The sequence below is a fragment of the Notolepis coatsorum genome, assembly GCF_963971535.1.
Source record: "Notolepis coatsorum genome assembly, chromosome: 13".
NCBI classification, from domain to species: Eukaryota; Metazoa; Chordata; class Actinopteri; order Aulopiformes; family Paralepididae; genus Notolepis; species Notolepis coatsorum.
The window spans coordinates 94,789,395-94,810,280 of NC_140177.1; the positions used below are offsets into that span (position 1 = coordinate 94,789,395).

The 20,886-nt window shown below is 41.4% G+C and overlaps 1 protein-coding gene across 1 annotated transcript in view; it reads right to left on the bottom strand.

Annotated features, from left to right (window-relative positions):
- The window catches only part of LOC311239439 (cadherin-18-like), a gene marked incomplete at both ends in the record, with an annotated part of 794,617 nt that overhangs the window by 582,535 nt on the left and 191,196 nt on the right, over nucleotides 1–20,886 (bottom strand). Inside the window, 2 exon segments of the mRNA XM_084327744.1 lie at nucleotides 10,985–11,104; nucleotides 19,816–20,110. Coding sequence (XP_084183870.1) covers nucleotides 10,985–11,104; nucleotides 19,816–20,110 — 415 coding nt within the window.

Here is a 20,886-nt window from a genome sequence, read left to right on the forward strand (position 1 = left end):
CACTAGTTTAACAATTTACGTTATGTGCAGAGAAACAAGTTAAAAACAATGTATGCACTTTCAATAAAGCGTTTAAAAAAAAACTGTTGGGGGAACGACGACGACTTCGTAACCTAGTTACTTTCAAAGTAACTAAGTTACTCTGATAATCAAGTAATCAGTAAAGTAACTTAGATTACTTTTTAAAGGAGTAATCAGTAATCAGATTACTTTTACAAGTAATCTGTGGCATCACTGGTGGCAGATGTGGAAATGTAAAAAGACATATGTGGAAAGAATGCCCTGCCCGGGATGCTGAGTGTAGAGTGTGTCATAAAAAAGGACACTTTGCAAAGACATGCAGAACAGGAAAAGGGGTCCATGACATCACACTGGCACACACAGAGACTTCTCAAGATGAAGAGGAGGACTTTGCGTTCCTGAACGTAGTAAACCTAGAGGAACCTGAAGATGAATGGCTGGAACTGTTAGAGCTGAATGGACAAGAGGCCATATTCAAGCTGGATACAGGGGCCCAGGTCACAGTGGTGCCGAGCAGCATGCACTCAGTTGAAAAACATGGAAATCTACAGCCACCACAAAAAGTACTGTATGGACCAGGAAAATACAAGTTAAATACAAAAGGCTGCTTCAGTGGTGAGCTAACCATTAGAAAGCACAAATAATCTACTAACCCGGCCCCTCCTAGGCCTTCCCACAATAGAGGCGCTTGGACTCATAAAGCGGCTGCACACAGTCGCAGCCCAGCAAGAGGATGTCAAGGTTCAATACCCCAAAGTATTCTCAGGCTTAGGGAAGCTAAAGGAGCCCTACAAAATTGAGCTAGAGCCCAATGCTGTCCCATACGCCCTGTCAACTCCACGTTGTGTGCCCTTGCCCCTGCGAGAGACAGTGAGAGCAGAACTGGAGCGCATGGAGAAGATGGGGGTGATTTCCAAAGTGACACGACCCACACCGTGGTGTGCAGGCATAGTCGTGGTTCCCAAGCCGAAAGAAAAAATACGGCTGTGTGTAGATATGACACCTTTGAACAAATATGTCAGAAGAGAGAGACTCATCCTCCCAGCGGTGGATGAGACACTTGCCATGCTTGAAGGGGCGAAGATATTCACAAAGTTGGATGCTACTGCTGGCTTCTGGCAAATCCCGCTGTCAGAGGAAAGCAAGCTACTCACAACCTTCATCACCCCGTTCGGGCGGTATGCATTCAATCGCCTCCCGTTTTGGATTTCATCGGCCCCAGAGCATTTTCAACGCCGTATGTCACAGATGATAGAAGGCTGCACAGGTGTCCAGTGTCATGCTGATGACATACTGGTGTACGGAAAGGACATACAGGAGCATAATGAGAGATTGCACAGGGTCCTAAAGACACTGCAGGCAGAAGGCCTGACACTGAACAGTGAAATATGTGAGTTTGCAAAAAACGGCATAATGTTCCTGGGTCACCGCATCACAGCAGACGGGGTGGCCCCGGATCCAGCTAAGGTCAGAGCAATCTTGGAGATACCTGAGCCTACCGACGTCGAAGGAGTGAAATGACTGATGGGGATGGCCCAATATATAGGCAAGTTCTTACCTCATCTGGCCTCGTACACTCGCCCAATCAAAGACCTGTTGTGCGGGAAGAATTAATGGGTCTGGGAGGCCCCACAAAAAGAAGCTTTTCAGAGACTGAAAGCAGAGTTAATTTCCCTGCGGGTGTTAACCCCGTACTCACCTACAGCAGAGACGTGCGTATCGGCCGATGCCTCGTCCTACGGTATCGGAGGCGTTCTGACGCAACAACAGACAGATGGGATATGGAAGCCGGTCGTGTTCATCTCTAGGAGCCTGTCAAGGCCAGAGAAGAATTATGCCCAGATAGAAAAGGAGGCGTTGGCAGCCACATGGGCATGTGAGCGGTTGTCATCCTACCTTCTGGGAGTCAGATTCAGGCTGGAAACTGATCATAAGCCACTAGTGCCATTGCTGAGTAACAAAGCACTAGATGAGCTCCCACCCAGAGTTCTGAGGTTTCGGCTGAGACTGATGAGATTCACATACGATATTGTACATGTGCCCGGTAAGTGCTTGATAACAGCAGACACATTGTCTGTCTGAGAGCTCCTGTCAAGCACACGTTCACACAAGAAGAAATGGACAGGGAAACAGAAGTCAAAGTGTTCGTGGATGCAGTTGTGCAAAGCCTCCCAGCCACGGAAGCTAGGCTGAGGAGCATACAGGAGAAACAGGGTGTTGACCCTGTCTGTGCAAAGCTCATCAGATACTGTAAGACAGGTTGGCCTGAGAAGCATGACCTCCCACCGGAGTTGGGGACATACTGGCCAGAAAGAGAGAACCTCACACTGGCTGGTGAGCTACTGCTGCGTGGTCAGAGGATCGTGATTCCCCAATGCATCAGACAGGAGGTGCTTAATGACCTGCACGCTGGACATCAATACAGTGGGTTACCCTTCCAGAGCTTTGCTGGTGAGTATGGTTTCACCCATGTGACTAGCAGTCGACGGTATCCGCAGGCAAACGGAGAGGCTGAGCGGGCCGTGGCTACAGTGAAGGGGCTGTGGAAAGGAGGAGGCGACAAGGCAAAGGCGCTGTTGGCATACCGCGCCATGCCCCTGGAGAGCGGTTATTCCCCTGCACAGCTCCTCATGGGGAGACAGATTCGCTCCAACATACCACAACTCCCAAAGACTCTACTCCCTCGCTGGCCAAACATCAGAGACTTCAGGAAGTCGGAGATGCAGGCAAAAGAGGATCAACAACGTCGCTACAATCTGCGTCACGGAGCCCGTCCCTTACCTACGCTGCAGTGTGGCCAAAATGGGGGGGGGGTGATTGACTGTTCATGAGAAGAAAAAAAAAAGAGAGAGGAAAGATGATGTGATTTGCATGTGTTCATAATCTCAGTAAGAGATGCAAGACAAGAGTCTTGTTGAGATTTATTGTTTGAAAATGTTATGCAAATATTGGATGCCTATTGTGGTGTAATACTTGAAAAAATTATGTTTTGTTATTAAGGGACTGGGAGATGTTTCTTACTAAAAGGGGAAGATGTCCTGTAAGGGTTTGCCTCGTGTTGCTACATGGACATGTTTGTATGTTGCAAGGTACTTCCTGACTTACCTACCAGTAAAGAGTCAACGTGATCACATCACGCTCTCCGTCTCTTATTATATGTGAACTAAAGGTACAAGTGTAGCACTTGTGTCACCTACTTGTAACAGCTGTTCGCCACGGGCACAGTTCTAGGTACGAAACGAGGAGAGGAGTAATATACACAATATAAGAATAGTGGACCAGAGACAGAGTTATAACAATAACCGGTTTATTTCTAATGCGCACTAGCTAGACATACATAATACATACAGACGTATAGTGCAAGGTAGTAGTGGAAGTATCCCTTTTAGGTTATTTCTGGTTTAGACGTCTCTGAGGTTATCTCTAGCTAAAAGCTAGATTCAAGATTCAAGATTGGATATTGGATGTATCCTTTTATCACCAGTAAACTCTATTTCAGTTTATCATTTCAATGGGTAAGTGTTTAAACATATTAATCTAAACCTTTAAATGTGCAGGGAACGCAAATACCTTACTAGGTGAAATGCTCCTTTAAACTCTTCCTTTGAAGGTGTAACACAACAAAAGTACCAAATGGAATATTCTAGGTTATGGGAATGCAAATACCTCATTAGGTGAAATTACCCTTTAAACCTTCTTTCTTTACAGGAGAACCATCAGTGATTCAACTATAATCAATGTCATCAATGGGATTCAAGTATCTTATTGGGTACATTGACCCTTTAACTTGTCCTCTTTACAAGAGAACATAAGTAGATCAAGTAGCTTACTGGGTGTAATTACCCTTTAAGTCTCCCTTCTTGTAGGAGAATATCAATGGTTCAAGTAGCTTACTGGGTGTAATTACCATTTAAGTCTCCCTTCATATAGGAACATATCAATACCCATATATCAAATTAAATCAAATCAAATACAAAAATACAATATCAAAGTAACAAAAGGTGAACGGGGTTGAAGCCCTTGGAATGTCCTTGTGTTCTCGTTCAATCAGTTCGTGTATCAGAAAAGGATATAGGTCAGTTCAATCCGTGGAAGTTCTTATGATTCAAGTTCAATCAGTTCAATCCTACCGGACTGTTGCGGTAACAGGAGTTGGCAACAGTGGTATTCGAATCAGGCTGGCATTAGCCTTGAGCTATATCAGAGGTTCAATGGGTTGGCTCGCCATCTTGTATCATCCAGCACACCGCCTCTTCCCCTCGTGGGCACACGTGGTGATGGATGGACTACTGGAACTGCTCCCAGGGTGGAACGGAGTGCTAGAAAAACCTGGCCTGCTTGCAAGCAGGCATTCAGAAAACAAAAGGTATTTACCATCTTTATCAAATCATCATCTTTTCATTGCTTTCAGAATGAATAATCAACCAGGCTACTTTTAGCTATGCTAAGCTAAAGCAGGCTATCTTATCACTGCATGTGGGATCATATGTCACATGCTAATTTAGGCTAAAGTGCATTCCCCACGTTCATATAAAACTCTCAAAACAGTCAAAATGTATATAGACCTTGTTCTTAACGTACAGCATATCAATACAATTATAAGTACTTCTGAAATGGTTCCTTTAACCAAATTGAGCTTGGGGCAGTTCGTGTATGACTCAGAATGAAACTACGTTTAACGTTATTAGCATGTAGCATGAAGCTAACCATTCTGCACACTTGACAATTGAATATCACACAATATTGATTTAACTCACCAAAACCGCAGGCTACAGTTACTTTACTGCAACGCTTCTTCGGTTTTGCAACTGGGGGATCTTTTATAACTGTTTGATAACTGGTTTTATCTTGTTATCTCATATTTCGGCAGCAGCAACGTTCAGCTGCATGTCGGTCTCCGTGGAATGAGTGTCTGCATCTGCGCAGCGCAAGACTCGCGACGTAAAGCAAAACGTGGCTGTCGTGATGTCTACCTCACTCACGTCATGACGCAATTATTAAAGGGCAATGCTGTAATTCAAAGGGACTTGGTACCCAATGATACTACATATGTTCCTACATAATAGCTTTAACTATTTATGTTCTTATTCAATGGCATTAACTATTTACGTTCTTATAACTTAAATAGGTATGAATCTGAAACCTGGGTTACACAAGGTTTACACAACGTAAACGTAATGACTGGCCGAGATGGATGAAGCGATTTGAACGCTATACGATAGATAGATAGATAGATAGATAGATAGATAGATAGATAGATAGATAGATAGATAGATAGATAGATAGATAGATAGATAGATAGATAGATAGATAGATAGATAGATAGATAGATAGATAGATAGATAGATAGATAGATAGATAGATAGATAGACAGACAGTATAGACATAGATATATCTAAAAATATGTAAAAATCATCACTATCATAACTGAATTTTAAAAAGGAAATTGGACACCTGCTTGCCATGGAGTGCTCGTGTTTTTAATTGTCTTTTTTTCATTGAAATGTTCTCTACTTTTTAATATGCGTGTGCTTTTACTATCTTGTTATTTTTTCTTTTTTTTCTTCTATATGCAAAACTATCTGTATGCTGCCTTCTTGACCAGGGCCCAAAGGAAAAATAGATGGACATCTCTATGTGATTACCCTGGTTAATTAATAAAGGATAAATTAAATAAAAAGATAGATAGATAAACAGATACATAGAATACATGCAAACAAACAAAGACGTGTTGGTTAATATGGCAGTGACTTTATCATTACTTGGCGTGGTGGTTTTGAGCAACAAATCAGCTTTCTGCAGATATGTATGAGAGCAGCTATGGATAATCAATGTCTTTTAATGCAGGTATTATTATAAGCCCCTCCCATGGGGATATATAATCAATTGTTTTTCTTTCTCTGAAGTCAATATTGTTCAGACTTTCTTCATGGAGAAACACTAGTGACTGCCGCTAAGCTTTGTGGGATTTATTGTTGTGGGAGGTGGCTCTTGCATCTATCATACCCCACCATGTACACAGAATCTTAATCAATTCCTAATTGATCGGGACAAAAATAGCAGTGTCCAGCCACACAAAGAATCAATCGGTAACATCCAACCATATATTTGGTCTAGAACATTCTCTCTCTCTCTCTCTCTCTCTCTCTCTCTCTCTCTCTCTCTCTCTCTCTCTCTCTCTCTCTCTCTCTCTCTCCATCTGTGTTTCCCTCTCTTTCTTTCTCTATATCTGTACCTCCTCTCTTCCTCTATCTCGCATACATTTTTCGAATTCTCTGTCATCCTCTCATCTCTCCTCGTCTTTATTGCTATATGTCTCATGGCATGCTGTCATTGTGAATGTGATGACACAAGAGAGGAAAAGCCTTGTGGAACTCTGTGTTAAGAACATATATATATATATATATATATATATATATATATATATATATATATATATATATATATATATATATATATTATTTTCTCAACACAAGAACAACAGCCTTTATTCTTTCACACGGAGCTTCTTTTATGGTCCTTTGTATTATCTCTGTCGATCCAATCAACACAGCAACAACTGTTAGACGGGCCACAGCTGTCCTTATTCAAACGACTTCAATTGAATATTACAAAAATACTCTTATTTATATTTACAGTTTGGTAGGAAAAAAAGAGAAAGAAAGACATTCTTTATTTATGGTAATCAATGGGTATGCTGTGTCATTGCCACGTTTCTTGTTTGTGTATCGGCCCATATTCCAAATGCTTCAGACAAGCTAATGGTATACCACCTGGCTCTCTTGACAGACTAAACACAAGATGACAACCCCTCACAGTTCAAAGTCACTCAAGGGAACAAAAGAAGTTGATGGAAGTTGACCTTGGGATTGATTTCCTGATAAGTGTGCACTGTGACTTCCTGCCCCCCCCTCCCTCCCATGTGAGAGGACAATATTGTCTGAAAGGACTGATAATGGGGTTCACACTTCTACTGTGTAGTCAGAACATTGCCTCCTGTGGTAAATCAGATATCTGAAGCTCACATTGTTCCGGTGATGTGCACCCTACTTCTGACTCCTCTAAACCTAGAACCCCCCCCCACAAATAAAGAGAAAAAAACTACTGGTAGAATGATCTTTTCATATTGCGTTTTCTGAGAGTTGCATTCTCCAGAGAAGCACATTTCATTGACTAATGAAGATGTCCTACTCCTACATAACAGCGATCATTCAGTTCCTCAAGGTATGTTAATGTTTCGCGGCATCGCATGTTGAGCAACAGTGGACGCCACAGAAAGCAGCAACCTGCTGATCCGTGTCAGCCGTGCTAGCCCGCTGCGCTTTAATTGGCTGATCCTGCCGGCGGGGGTACAGCGAGTGGCGCGGGAAAGGTGGCGCACCACCTGGGGAGAGGCCCAAGCTGGGAGGGGGATAGTGAAATTATATAGACCTGTTCGCCAACGATGTCATTATGTTCACTGTCTGCGCGTGCAGACCCGAGGCAGAAAGGAACGTAATCCTGGTCAGAACAACGGGGCAGACTACCAGTGTTAATTTAGTCAACGAAAATGATGAACTAAATATGGTCGTCAACGAAGCTTTTACCCCGTTTCGACAATGAGACAAGACATCACGTTAATGTAGATCATGTGACACTAACGTGACTAAATAATTAATGCAATGTCGTTGACTACAAACGACGACACAAAATGTAGTTTACAAAATAAAATCTTGCCGAAATCTCTCTTAATTTTAAGACGAGACAAAATAATTATAACTTTTAGAATAATTCATATTATTATTAGTGCATTTCCCTTTCCTGTGTGCAGCAAAAGCACTTTGATTCATTTCCTCACTCGCAGCATTACAGTGTATTACATTTTGTTCTTAGCCAGCATTCTAGATAGCAGTAACTGCACATGGCATGGGTTTTAATGGAACAATGGTGGGGCAACTAGCTAGCTGTCAAATCTCTAATTCATTCTCGCATTCCCTTTACTTCTCACGCTAGACACTAATGCAGGAAACAATCCCACTGCTGCAATTAATGTAACCGAGGAATAGTCCGCCTATACTTTCAAACTATAGTAAAATAAAATCACGGGAGAATTGATCATCAACATTCCTCTTCACTTCACAACAACGGACCTGTCACAGGCGCCCTGCAACTCCACTTAATGATGTCAGCATCAATAATAACATAGAACACATTAAATAGCTTACATAAGTCGAACCAGCTAGCACTAACATGAGCTTGTTTTTGTTTAGAAAAAGCTCACGCCAATTTATGAGGCTGTAACTGAGTGGAGAGACTAAACAAAAAATACTAAATTGAGACTAAACAAAGACTAAAATGCTCAGACCTGTAGTTGATTAAAACTGACTAAACAAAAAATGTATTAAGGTGACTAAATATGATGAAAACGAAAAAGAGCATTTGACACATGACTAAGACTAAGACTAAAATAAAAAATTGCTGACGAAATTAACACTGCAGACTACAATATATTTGCATTTGTTAGCCATGCTAGCGATAGAAACAATCAATCCATGCCAAAGCTAGATATGTAAAAGGTGAAAGACTCACACTCACAGCCATGCTGATTTGGCAAAATGACATCCAGCTGCTACTTTTAGTCAGGGGAGTGTCATGGTTTCTCCATAGAGCCCTGTTTTACTTATTTTGGTGCAGCAGCTCACATAGGTCCGGGGTAACTTATTAGTCACATCACTCAGTTGGTATTGCTGATTGGCTCGAACACGGTATGTTTGTAAACAGCGAACACGTCTATAGGTGAAGCTATCGTAGAAGTACTTGTTGTACAGTGTACTACTGCACTACCGCTCAATATCCTGTGAAGACATTTTTAGAAAATACACACTTTGGTCCCTTTTAGCCATTGGAAGACAAAATAAAGACGTGACGTGACCTGTATTAGATTCATGATTCAAGAGGTTTATTTGTCACATACATACCAGGGCATACAGTGAAATGCGGGTGGACATGCCCGCTTTGATTGTGCAATAATACTAAATAATAAAATAGACATAATAAACAGGTAATAAAATAGACATAAAATAGGCATGATAAAATAGACATGCTAAAGTCTTGAGATAGTGCAATACAATGTTAGCTACGGATTTACACGCCGGAATTGACCGTATTCAGGTGCGACCACCTGAACAGGACATAAAGAAATCCCAACCTGAGCATGACATGAGAGCACAATGGCCACCGTGTGAATATGGTCAATTGAGAAAACATTTGACACCCAAATTAAAAAAAGTTGGACACCTACTGTATTATTGAAGTTGTACCTTGTGTTTTGAATATTTGAATTTCAAGGTAAGAACAACTAAAAAACATGGCAACTACCAAGATTGGAGATCGAAGGCTTTTGTCTGACAACAGAGGCATGCAGTTGTACATTGTACAACATTTGATAAAAGACAGGCTAACAACAGGAGGTGCAATTGTAAAGCATATAGGAAACGTATCATGAAAAGGGACTTTTACAAAGGCTACCGCTGTATTTCCTACAGGCTTACACATCATTTATGTTACCCTACAGCGAAGAAATATGATGTAGCCTACGTAAATGTACGTTATCACTGGTGTCACGTAAAAGCCAACATTTGTAGGTGTTTCATTCTGTTATTTTAATTGTTTTATAGAAGCCATAGCTTGGTAATCAAAAGTCACCGATTCAAATCTCCAGACTGGTTTGACAAATCAGGGCAGGGGAGGTGAAAATATAGACATTCTTCCACACATTACCCTGACGACAACAACAACCATCAAGGTCACCCTGGAGCAAGGCTCTTAACACCCACCTGCCTCAGTGGAGCTGCTCTGTGGCCAACAGCAGAGGTTATATTGGGCAGGTGTGAATGTGTGAATCAGGGCAGGCAAAAAATATTGAAAAACCACCATCGTGTGTCTTGTTAATTGTCCTATTTCATTGTCCTAATTCAGCAGGTCTCGTGGATGGGGGGATAGTCAAACTGAATGGAGATTTAGCTATTTTTTATTGTCGCAAACGGCAGTTTTGTACAGAAAGAAACAACAACACTTACCTGACATTTTTATCAATTGATTTTACAATGACTTAAATTTAAATTAAATTTAAAATTATTCAGCAGTTTACAAAGGAACTTTCAATTCAGCACTTATTATCTCCAATAACACACACAACTGATTTGCCTTACTTTGCTGCTACATTAAAAAAAATTATGTTCACTGTATGTCTGTAACCAATTATGTTTTATGTCTGCACTTTTATTATGTCTGCACTGCACTATGCTCATCTTATGCCTTTCTTTTCTTTTCTTTTTTTACTGCTGTGAAGCACTTTGAACTGCAATTTCTGTATGAAAAGTGCTATACAAATAAAGTGTATTATTATATTATTATTACATGCAACGTGGTAAGTTAAGTTGCACTTGTTCCCATGGGGAAATTATTCCTCTGCTTCGTTTGAACCATCCTAACCAATTTGGAGCAGTGGGCAGCCGCAGTCACATGGGGACCAACTCCAGTTGTCAAGGGCAACAGCAGGAGTATGTACCTACCTAGCATGCATGTCTTTTGGTCTCGGAGGAAATGCATGCAAACACAGGGGGAGAACACGAAAGCTCTGCACGGAAAGATCCCCCATCAGGTTTGACCCCAGGGCCTTCTTGTTTTGAGGCAGCAGTGTTAACCATGAGGTTTGACCCCAGGACCTTTTTGCTTTGAGGCCACACTGCTAACCAGCCGCAGTGCTAACCATGAGGTTTGATCCCAGGGCCTTCTTGCTGTGAGGCCGCAGTGCTAACCAGCAGCGGTGCTAACCAGCAGCGGTGCTAACCAGCAGCGGTGCTAACCAGCAGCGGTGCTAACCATGAGGTTTGACTATACCAGCGTGCCACGCCGTGTATCTATTTCCGTATGGACGTTATAAATTGGGACAACTGAACCGCTCAATGAGGTAACTTCTTACCCGTCTTGGGATCGATGGAAAAATAGGGCTGTCCTTCCAGGATGCTGTAGACGATCTTGGCACTGTTCCCGTATGTGGGGTCATCTGCATCCAATGCTGTGACCTGGAACACTGACACCCCTGCAGGGAAGAGGGAACGGGACTGAGAGATGTGCACTATTGAAAAAAAAGAGGGTTGTTCCTATCGACTGACCGGAAGATTGTCTATATGGCACTTAAATGTACAGTTCTCATCAAGCCAGATGCCAAGATATTTGTATTCTGTAAATCCTTCGATGTCAGACCCATTCACAGTTGATATATGCAAATCATTGTAAACAATATATCTAGCCCTACAGAACATCATGTATTTTAATAGCAAATTAATGGGTGAGAATATAATACAAAATATACAGTGGTACTACAGGGTCATAGATGGTAGTAGAGGGTACTAAATGGTACAGTAGTACAGGGTACTAAATGACACTACATGGCAATACTGTCTCTTCAGGAAGAACACATTTAGCATTTCCAACATTAATGTTCTTAATATATGTACAAGTAACACATGCATGTATCACTACAATTGATTTCCCCCAGAATAGTATAATTCCTCACAAGACTATTTCCATACTTGCATATGATTTATATACATACATAAATAAATATACATTTTACATAAATATTTATATCAGCTTAAAATGGTGGGTAAACTATTTAACAAATAAAAAGGTTGGTAACCTGAGTTTAGGTGGGTTTACACTCCACTACATCCCTAAGGTAGTGTAGTATTAACGGACAGTACATAAAACAGCATTATAGTAATCTGAAAAATAGAGATGATAGCTTTTATTCCACAGCAATATACTGTTCACTCAAACACATATTGTATTGCCCACATTGATTTCCCTACAATTCATAGTATTCTCATGAGTTTTTTGCCATACAATATGGCGCAGTGCTGCAGCTCACGTGGACACGGTAGTTTTTTAATGATAATCACCTGCCATTCGATTACAATAACTTGAATTGTAATGAATGAATGATTGAATGACTTTATTTGACAATATAAAAAATAAACATGTGACAGAAGAGCACAGTCGGCTGAGTCGGGATATACTGCCAAGGATGAAACACAAAAAAGCTCAGAGCTTATTTCCATTGTGGTCCTTGTAGGGGGTGGGGGAATGTGATGCTTAAAACATGCATCATACAAAACGTGACATCACAACACATCACATATACCATTTAACATTTATATACATACAGACTCATACAACATGCAAGGGTGCCTTAAGCTAAGTGTCTAGGTATAGTCCCTTTTGAGCCATGTCTTCAGGCTGGACTTGAATCTAACGGCACTGTCTATGGTTTTCAGTTCACTGGGCAGACTATTCCAATAGACAGCTGCTGTAACATGTCGACACACTAAAACAACACACTAAAATGACAGCATTTGTTTTGTCCCTTTGCTGTCTCTCTACTTGTAAAAGAGCCAGGCTTCATTAGCCGCTAGCCTGCATCAAGGATCAGTCACATCACAGTCGAACTCAAGGCCCGCAGGCCAAATTCATTCACTTACAGTATCAATACATTTTGGCCCGCTGCCTCTCCTGGACACAATTCAACTGGCCTGTGATACAAATCAAACGCACCTCCGTCTCAGTGCACGGCAATACAAATGTTTTTTCTCAAGTGTTATCTGCACCTGCATCGTGTTTTTAGTGAATAGCCTAACCCTGCTTTCATGGGCCATTGGAGGACCCAGTATTTAGACTGGAAACTAAAAAGCTCAGTCAGTCATCTGTTTTCCCATACCACAAGACATCCGCGCAATAGACATCCTCCCCACCTTTGTTTCCCGTCTCAAAACACATTTGTTAATTCTGGCATTCACTTTAATTTTAAGTTTATTATAACTGCTCCCCTATGTGTAACTTTGTAATATTGTGTTTTTACTGTGTGTAATTGTATTTGTTTTTAATCCTGTACGGTGACCTTGGGTACTTTGAAAAGCGCCTTCAAATAAAATAAAAATTGAATGCATTATTCAAGCCCTGGTATTATTCGGTTGCACGAATTTTACTTTATCAAGTTAATTATTGCTAATTCATCATGCCTACTCCAAAATCAAAACCGTGGAAATTATTGGTTTTGTACAAGATAAGTGAAAGCAGTGGTAGAAAGGTGCTGAGGTGAGAGATATGTTTTGTGTGGCACTTTGTTCTCCAAATCCAGGACCACTTTAACGTAGAAGTGCTCGTTTTACAAACTCGTGTGGGTGAATTGCTAATTGAAACCTAATATGTATTATTAGCTTGCAAATTATATCATTATTTTAATTAATTTCACATACCTACATACCTAAAGCCATGGACATAATTGGTTGGTGAAAGCAGAGGTGAGTGTTTAGTCAATAATTGCCAATCTTACAAACTTGTGTGGGTGAATAATTAGTTGAAACCTAATACATGTATATGTAATTCAAATTTGTAAAATAAAAAAATAAGAATAAGCCAATATCCATACATGATGCCTCCTTACCCATATTTTAAAGTAACAGAATGAACAGAAGTGCATTTATAATAACATATTGACCTGATATGCACAAATTGAATAGATCAACAAAATGACCAATTATACTATAGTGACCTCAGGATTGGAAAATGCACAGTTTTTTAGGTATTATTACGTGTCCGGCCCACAAAATGGTCTGTATTTTTTTTTATTTTTTTTTGGCCCCCTTGGTAATTGAGTTTGACACCCCTGGCTTAGCTCATTGGTCCTCTCATTCATCATGATGCTGCCATCTCTGTGGTGCAGCATATCTCAAAATGTTGCGACATTTTGGGGTCTGGAGCTTTCGCTAAACCATATCCAGTGATACATTTTATTTTGCTTCAGTAATAATTATAATATTATACCCAAACTCTGGCTGGACTTTTGAAGTGTTGCGTTCTCTTAATTGACCTTGAAAGATGAGGAGAGGGTTTAGCAATAAAATATTTATTACAGAGTGAATATTCAATATTACAGAGGATTTACACAAACAGCTGAGTGTGGACACAGGTTCTACTTAGCTTTTGGCACAGCAGGAGTGTGTCCAGCTCCTTCCATCACATGGACATTTATACTTTTCTGGTAGGCGTTCTAAGTGAATGAGGTGGCTCTCTTCCAAATTAGCAGCGTGGTTCAGGGCTTAACAAATGACTTAACAAGGATCTAGAATTACAGTCTGTCTCCTGGTAGTTTCTGAAGGACAGGCAGGGGTCATGGTGACACATACAGTAGGCCTTTGCCTATGACATTTTAATGGTACACACATTTGTAGATATTTGTCTATACATTCTTACAATAGATAAATGGATTGACTCATAGATATTATACATATTGCAGATCCTGACAATGCTGATATTAGTTCCTCTGGTCAGCCAGAATCATCGCCTCATCAGTCCTTGGGCCTGTGGGCCTGTGACCCTAGCAACAGATGCACTGACCTTCCGGTCACAAATAGATCTTGACCACCTCAGTAGCTACAGACAGGCTGAGATGTACAGGCTGAGATTTACATGAAGACATGATAATAAAAAGACATGGATAAATGTATCATCTATGGGTAACAGTGCTGTATATTTGAATACCGTTTATGTCACAAATGTATCAGTACTAAATACCTGTATGTCCCTATGCCATAACTGTCATGTATCTTGTGTACTGTATGTCATAAATGTCGATATGAATTGAAAATGGGGGACCCTGATGTAAACAAGACAAACGTGTTTACATCAGGTCTGCATCCCCTTAACAATTGTGTGTATTGAGCCGTACTGTATTGTACCCATTCTGCAATCTGTTAAATAAAGTGTTCATTCATTCATTCATTCATTCATTCATTCATTCATTCATTCATTCATTCATTCATCTAGGGACATAAATAAATGGATTTTAGCCCACAGAAGGCAGAAGTTCCACGGGCTCCAGCCAACCCACATGAAGAGGAAATGTAAGCCTGTCTGGTGCTGTCAGAGTAGGGCAATCTTAAATCAGGGAGATACTTCAAAGATTTAGATGTAGAACACTGGAGCACACATATTTTAGTTGTCGTTTTATCATTATCATTTTAACGTTTCGACCAGATGTATCAATAAAGTGTATTGCTTTAAATCTGTGTGTTCCAGTGTTCTACTTCTACAAAATCTCAGGACTTGTATTTTCTTGCATTTCATTATTGAGTAAGTACCCTGGGGACTACCGGTAAGTGTTTTCTTTGGCTGAACTCAAACAGCTCTCTATGACACACTCTAGTGTTCCTGATTATTTGCTTTTCATTCCCTATAACATTGTTGATACTTTTTCAATATTGGAATATGAGTAGTCTTTGTTTAGACGGGTTGCATACTGTGTAGGCAAGGACTTTGACAAGCTCAAATTATGTTCTGTGACATCCGTGGAAGCTTAATTGAATTGTTTTGGAACCAAACATCTATTTTGTATGAGACCTGTATTAAATTGGTCGCTATGGTAACAGCCATTGGCATGGGGCAGGCCATGCCATGTGGCTAGTAGTTGTGTATATTGTAATTGTATTTAATACCGTATGACATGGCATCATATGTTTTATATATTTTTTGTAAATAATAAATGGGTTTGTACCAAATCCCAAAAGCAACATCGTCTGTTAACTCATTCTGCGCCATCGCTTAATGCGCCAGAGGGTGCTATTACGCCAGCGCTGTAAGTCAATGGGGCGCTTTGTTCACTTGCGAGTGCTTAAAATATATCTTATGAATGAATGAATGAATGAATGAATGAATGAATGAATGAATGAATGAATGAATGAATGAATGAATGAATGAATGAATGAATGAATGACCTTTATTTATATAGCACCCTTCACAGCACAAATGCACAGGGTGCTTTACACTACAGCTTAATATAAAACACAATAAAACAAAATCAGAAATAAATGACAACAAACAAACAGCAGTTAAAAACAGTGAAACCTGAAAAATAATAAAAGAATTTGGATAAAATCATGAGTCACTAATTAAAACAAAACTATAGAACAGTGAGGACAAGAAAAGGCACCTATGCATGATCAAAAGCCTGCCTGAACAAATGTGTTTTTAGTTGTTTTTTAAAAGAGTTTTCAGAGGGGGCAGTTCGCAGGTCCAGGGGGAGAGCGTTCCAGAGCCTTGGTGCTGTCACCTCGAAGGCTCGATCACCCCTTGTTTTTAGCCTGGACCTGGGGATCACCAGGAGGTGCTGATCGGCAGATCTGAGTGAGCGGGTGTTGGTGTAGGGATGGATGAGTTCCGTGATGTAGATAGGGGCCTGACCGTGAAGTGCTCTGAAAGTGAAAGTGAGGACTTTGAAGTGAATTCTATAGTGTACCGGGAGCCAGTGCAGGGATACCAAAATGGGAGTGATGTGACATGATTTTTTTGACCTTGTGAGTAGCCTGGCTGCAGCATTTTGGACCATTTGTAGCATGCATGGATAGTTCTAGTTCAGAGTGAGATATTATGGTGTGCAGTTTTGCAATGTTTCTGAGGTGAAAGAAGCAAGTGCGTGTGAGTGTTTTGACATGTTTGTCTAGGTTCATGGCCTGGTCAAAGACAACACCCAGGTTTCTCAGGTGGGGACGTATGTTGTCTTTAAGGGACCCCAAGTGAGTGGCCAATCTAGCTGCAGTCTTTTCAGCTGCTACGATCAGCACCTCCGTTTTATTTGCATTTAACTGGAGGAAGTTACTCCCCATCCAGCTCTCAATGCCGAGCAGGCACTCCTGGAGAAGGCTGAGTTTCTCCAAGTTGTCGGGTTTAAAAGAGCAGAGTAGTTGTATGTCGTCTGCGTAGCAGTGATATTTAATGCCGGTGAATTTATTGATGAGGAGGCCTAGGGGAAGCATATAAATGGCAAAGAGGAGTGGTCCTAGCACCGATCCCTGTGGTACCCCACATGAGAGGGGGGTGGGGTCAGATTTAAAAGGACCCACAGCCACCGAGAACGTTCTCTCCCTCAGATAAGAGGCAAACCAGTTTAGAGCGCTCCCAGAGATGCCCACCCACTCCCTGAGCCTGTCCAAAAGGATGTTGTGGTTGACCGTGTCAAACGCTGCGCTCAGAGAACAGGACCAGAACAGAGCATTCACCAGAGTCAGCAGACATCAGGAGATCATTGGATACTCTGAGAAGGGCAGATTCAGTGGAGTGGAGTTTGCGGAAGCCAGATTGGAATTTGTCACAGATGTTATTTTGTGACATGTGGGTGGTGAGCTGGTTGGCTACAACCTTTTCTAACACCTTTGATGCAAAGGGCAGCTTGGAGATGGGTCTGAAATTATTATGGATGGTGGGGTCTAGGTTGGGCTTTTTAAGGAGTGGCTGTACGACTGCCTCCTTAAAATAGATTGGGACAGAACCAGAGGCTAGGGATGAGTTTATGATAGTGACTAGACTGGGGCCAACAGAGCAGAAAACGTCCTTAAACATGGATGTAGGAAGGATGTCTAGGGGGCTCGAGGAGGTCTTCATGGAGGTGACTAAGATGGTGAGATCATCCAGAGAGACAGGTGAGAAATCGCTCAGGGATGCTTGAGTGGTGGGATGGAGGGGAAGGGGGGATAGAGAAGGAGTGATGTTTGCCATTATGTTTGCAACCTTGGTGACAAAAAATTGAAGAAAGCGGTTACAGTCCTCATTTGACTGCACTGGTGTAAGGGGGGGGGGGGGGCTGACAAGTGTGTTAATGGTTTTAAATAATACTCTTGGATTGTGCTTGTTGGATGAGATTAAATTACTGAAATAGGTAGCCCTGGCGGACTTTACTGAGTTATTAAACTCAGCCCTCAGCTCTTTGAGGTATAGTCGATGAACTTCTAAATGAGAGGTTTTCCAGCGTCTCTCTGCTCTGCGGCAGTTACGCCTGAGCTCACAGATGTTGTTGTCAAGCCAGGGGGAGGGGTTCACAGGACGAACGCTGCGTGTTGCTAGGGGTGCTACGTCATCTAAAATGGCCGTGCAGTGTGTGTTGAATTTGTTAACCAGACAATCAACGTCATCAACAGAGGACACCAAAACATTTCTATCATAGCTAGCAAGGAAGCTATCTATAGCTGTGCTATTGATAATACGAGAGCTTTTAACACACTTCAATGGAACAAAGTCATTATCGATTATCGATATTATAGCTATGGGTCTAATACACCCGTCGATTGTCAGTGAGTTGCTTCCAGTCAACATCCACGAAACAGATTGTTTTTTCATCGGTACATTTCCGTTTTATACCGTTTTGAATATCAATATAGTTTGGGTGCTTCTGAGTAATTCCAGGAAAAGACGCGATAATAGCCCTTTAATGGAATACACTAAACACGTTGTCATTTTTCGCCTGATTATCGAATCTTCCTGAAATCAACGCTAGATTATCATTATTATCCTTCCTCATGCAAGAATGAAATGGCCCTCGTAGCGCAGGGGCTCCCCCCACCACCTCCTGCACCCAACAACACACAGCCACACACACACACACAGATAGCGTCGATCGGGGTAGAAAGAAATATCAGATCAACGCAAGATTTTATATATAGTGCTCTTACCTTGTCACTGATGTAAGGCAAAAAAGAATAATCCAATTATCTGATCGCCATTCCAAATACTGCTTGTGGAGGTCCGTCCGACATTACCGAGCGTTACACATGAACGGGCGGGCGGGGTTAGTGTACCATGCCATCGTTGTAAAGGCCTGCCTCGTCTGAGTATTTAAACCGCGCCCGCACGGCTCGGATCGTCCCAGAAAAGAAACAACACCATTTCTAATGGAGTGCAATACCAGCTGGAAGGCGTAGGCGGCGGTATTTGCCCTTTTGTGAGCTCAGACCCATTCCCAATGATAACATCAGGCTGGATGGATGAAAATGAATGGATATAGCTAATAAAAGAAATAACGATTAAAACCTGACTATACTCACGATTGGCGCTGAACGGTTGGCGAGTTAACCCGACTATACTCGTGACTGGCGTTGAATGAGTTAAGCTACTTTGCTAAGCTATCCTGGTGCTGTTATTTGCATACTGACAAGTTGACGTCACACAGCCAGACACGTTACACTGCCCACTTTGAGCAGACCGTAATACTCTTAATATAAAACTGCCTTCATGCTCACTTCAGCCATAAGTCGTCATTGTGGGGGTATACATTTATTTTTCTTCTGAATTGATGTATTAATTGACAACATAACCAGCTTCCCAATGATTAGTAGAATTGTGGGTCATTGAAGCAGTTTTTAAATCTGTCCTGTATTATGGAGATGCTGCTCCGTCCACTCGGAAACCTCTAGACGCGGTCTATCATTCTGCATATATTACTGCTGATGATAGAGAAGCAAAATAAACATTGGTATCTGTTTATCTTTAAGACCGTTGCAGAGAAATGATCACCATTGCAGAGAAATTACCACTTTATATCACAATGTTGCTAGATTGGAACTATGGATCCTATCTGACACGCTCAAACTACCATGTCAGATTAAGGTCCCCAGAGTGCAGACTGAGCTGGGAAAGTCAGCTGTTTTATTGCCCAACTTCTTGAAATGATCTCCAACTCTTGCAAAAAATCAATACCCCACATATAGACATCACAAATCTCCCTGTTTCAGTCTGTGAATGTTTTAAATGTTGACCTAATTTTTTATCTTATTTATTTAATGCCTGAACAGATTTTTTAATAGAATTAGTTTTTATTTGTGTTTTTACCTCTTTTTACTTGCCTGTAATCTTGATGTCTTTGAAAATGAGGGAAAACTTCAATGATTCTTTAAAAAAATAAGTAAGGGTTTGAATTCATCGTACCGACATCTGCCATCTCGGGTACGGTGGCTGCGAAGGGTCCGTTTGGGAATGTCGGGGCGTTGTCGTTGACATCCTGGACTTTGATGATGAACTCTGACTCCGCCTCCAGCGAGCGATTGGTCCGCCGGTCGATGGCCTGGGCATGAAGAACATACTGGGACTTCCTCTCTCGGTCCAGGCTTTTTACTGCATGGATATCTCCCGACGTCTCGTCGATGATGAATATAGACCCCGCCCCCTCGCCAGACAGGATGTAGCGGACGGAGCCATCGCCTTTGTCAGAGTTGGAGTGGAGCTGGAGGGAGGAGAAAAAGAGCAGAGAGTGAAGTCACATATAATCAAAAAGAGAGAGAGAAAGAGAGAGGGGGGGCTATGTATCCATATCATTACATCATAATCACCGACCTCTTAGTAGGTAAACAGCAGGCGATTGTAATCAGTTAACAGGTAATACAATAATTAAATGGCACTGTACCCATGGCATTGAGCCAAATCGGTAGGAATGGAATGACACGGCGTGAGAACATTATGAATAGAGAATGAGAGAGACAGAGAAAGAGAGATTATGTAGTGTTTGACTAGTAATATTAGGAGAGAGAGAGAGAGAGAGAGAGAGAGAGAGAGAGAGAGAGAGAGAGAGAGAGAGAGAGAGAGAGAGAATTAAAGTATTGCCTTTGATAAGTTACATCATATTCAAACTAGGCTGAAAAGAGAGAGATAGAATAACCTTCCAACCCCTCAGCACGGCATGCCTGATCAGGACTGTAAGCAACTATTTGTTTTAAACTTTTAAGTATTTGATTTATCAATGGCTTTATTTTATTCAGGAATGTGTGTGCAGGCAGCACAAGCAAACAGTGAGGAGAGAAAAAAAAGGCCTACAAAAAGGACTTTAATTGAAGCTGGGGCTCTTGTGTTCCACAATGATTATTTCGAGTGCCATATCAACAAAGTATGGAAAAGCAGGCGCCACTTGCATCTGGTTTGTATTTTCAGATTTGTCTTTATCTTAGGTAATAAGACACTGGCAATCTACTTTATAACCAAATTAGTTGTCCCTATTTAACAAGG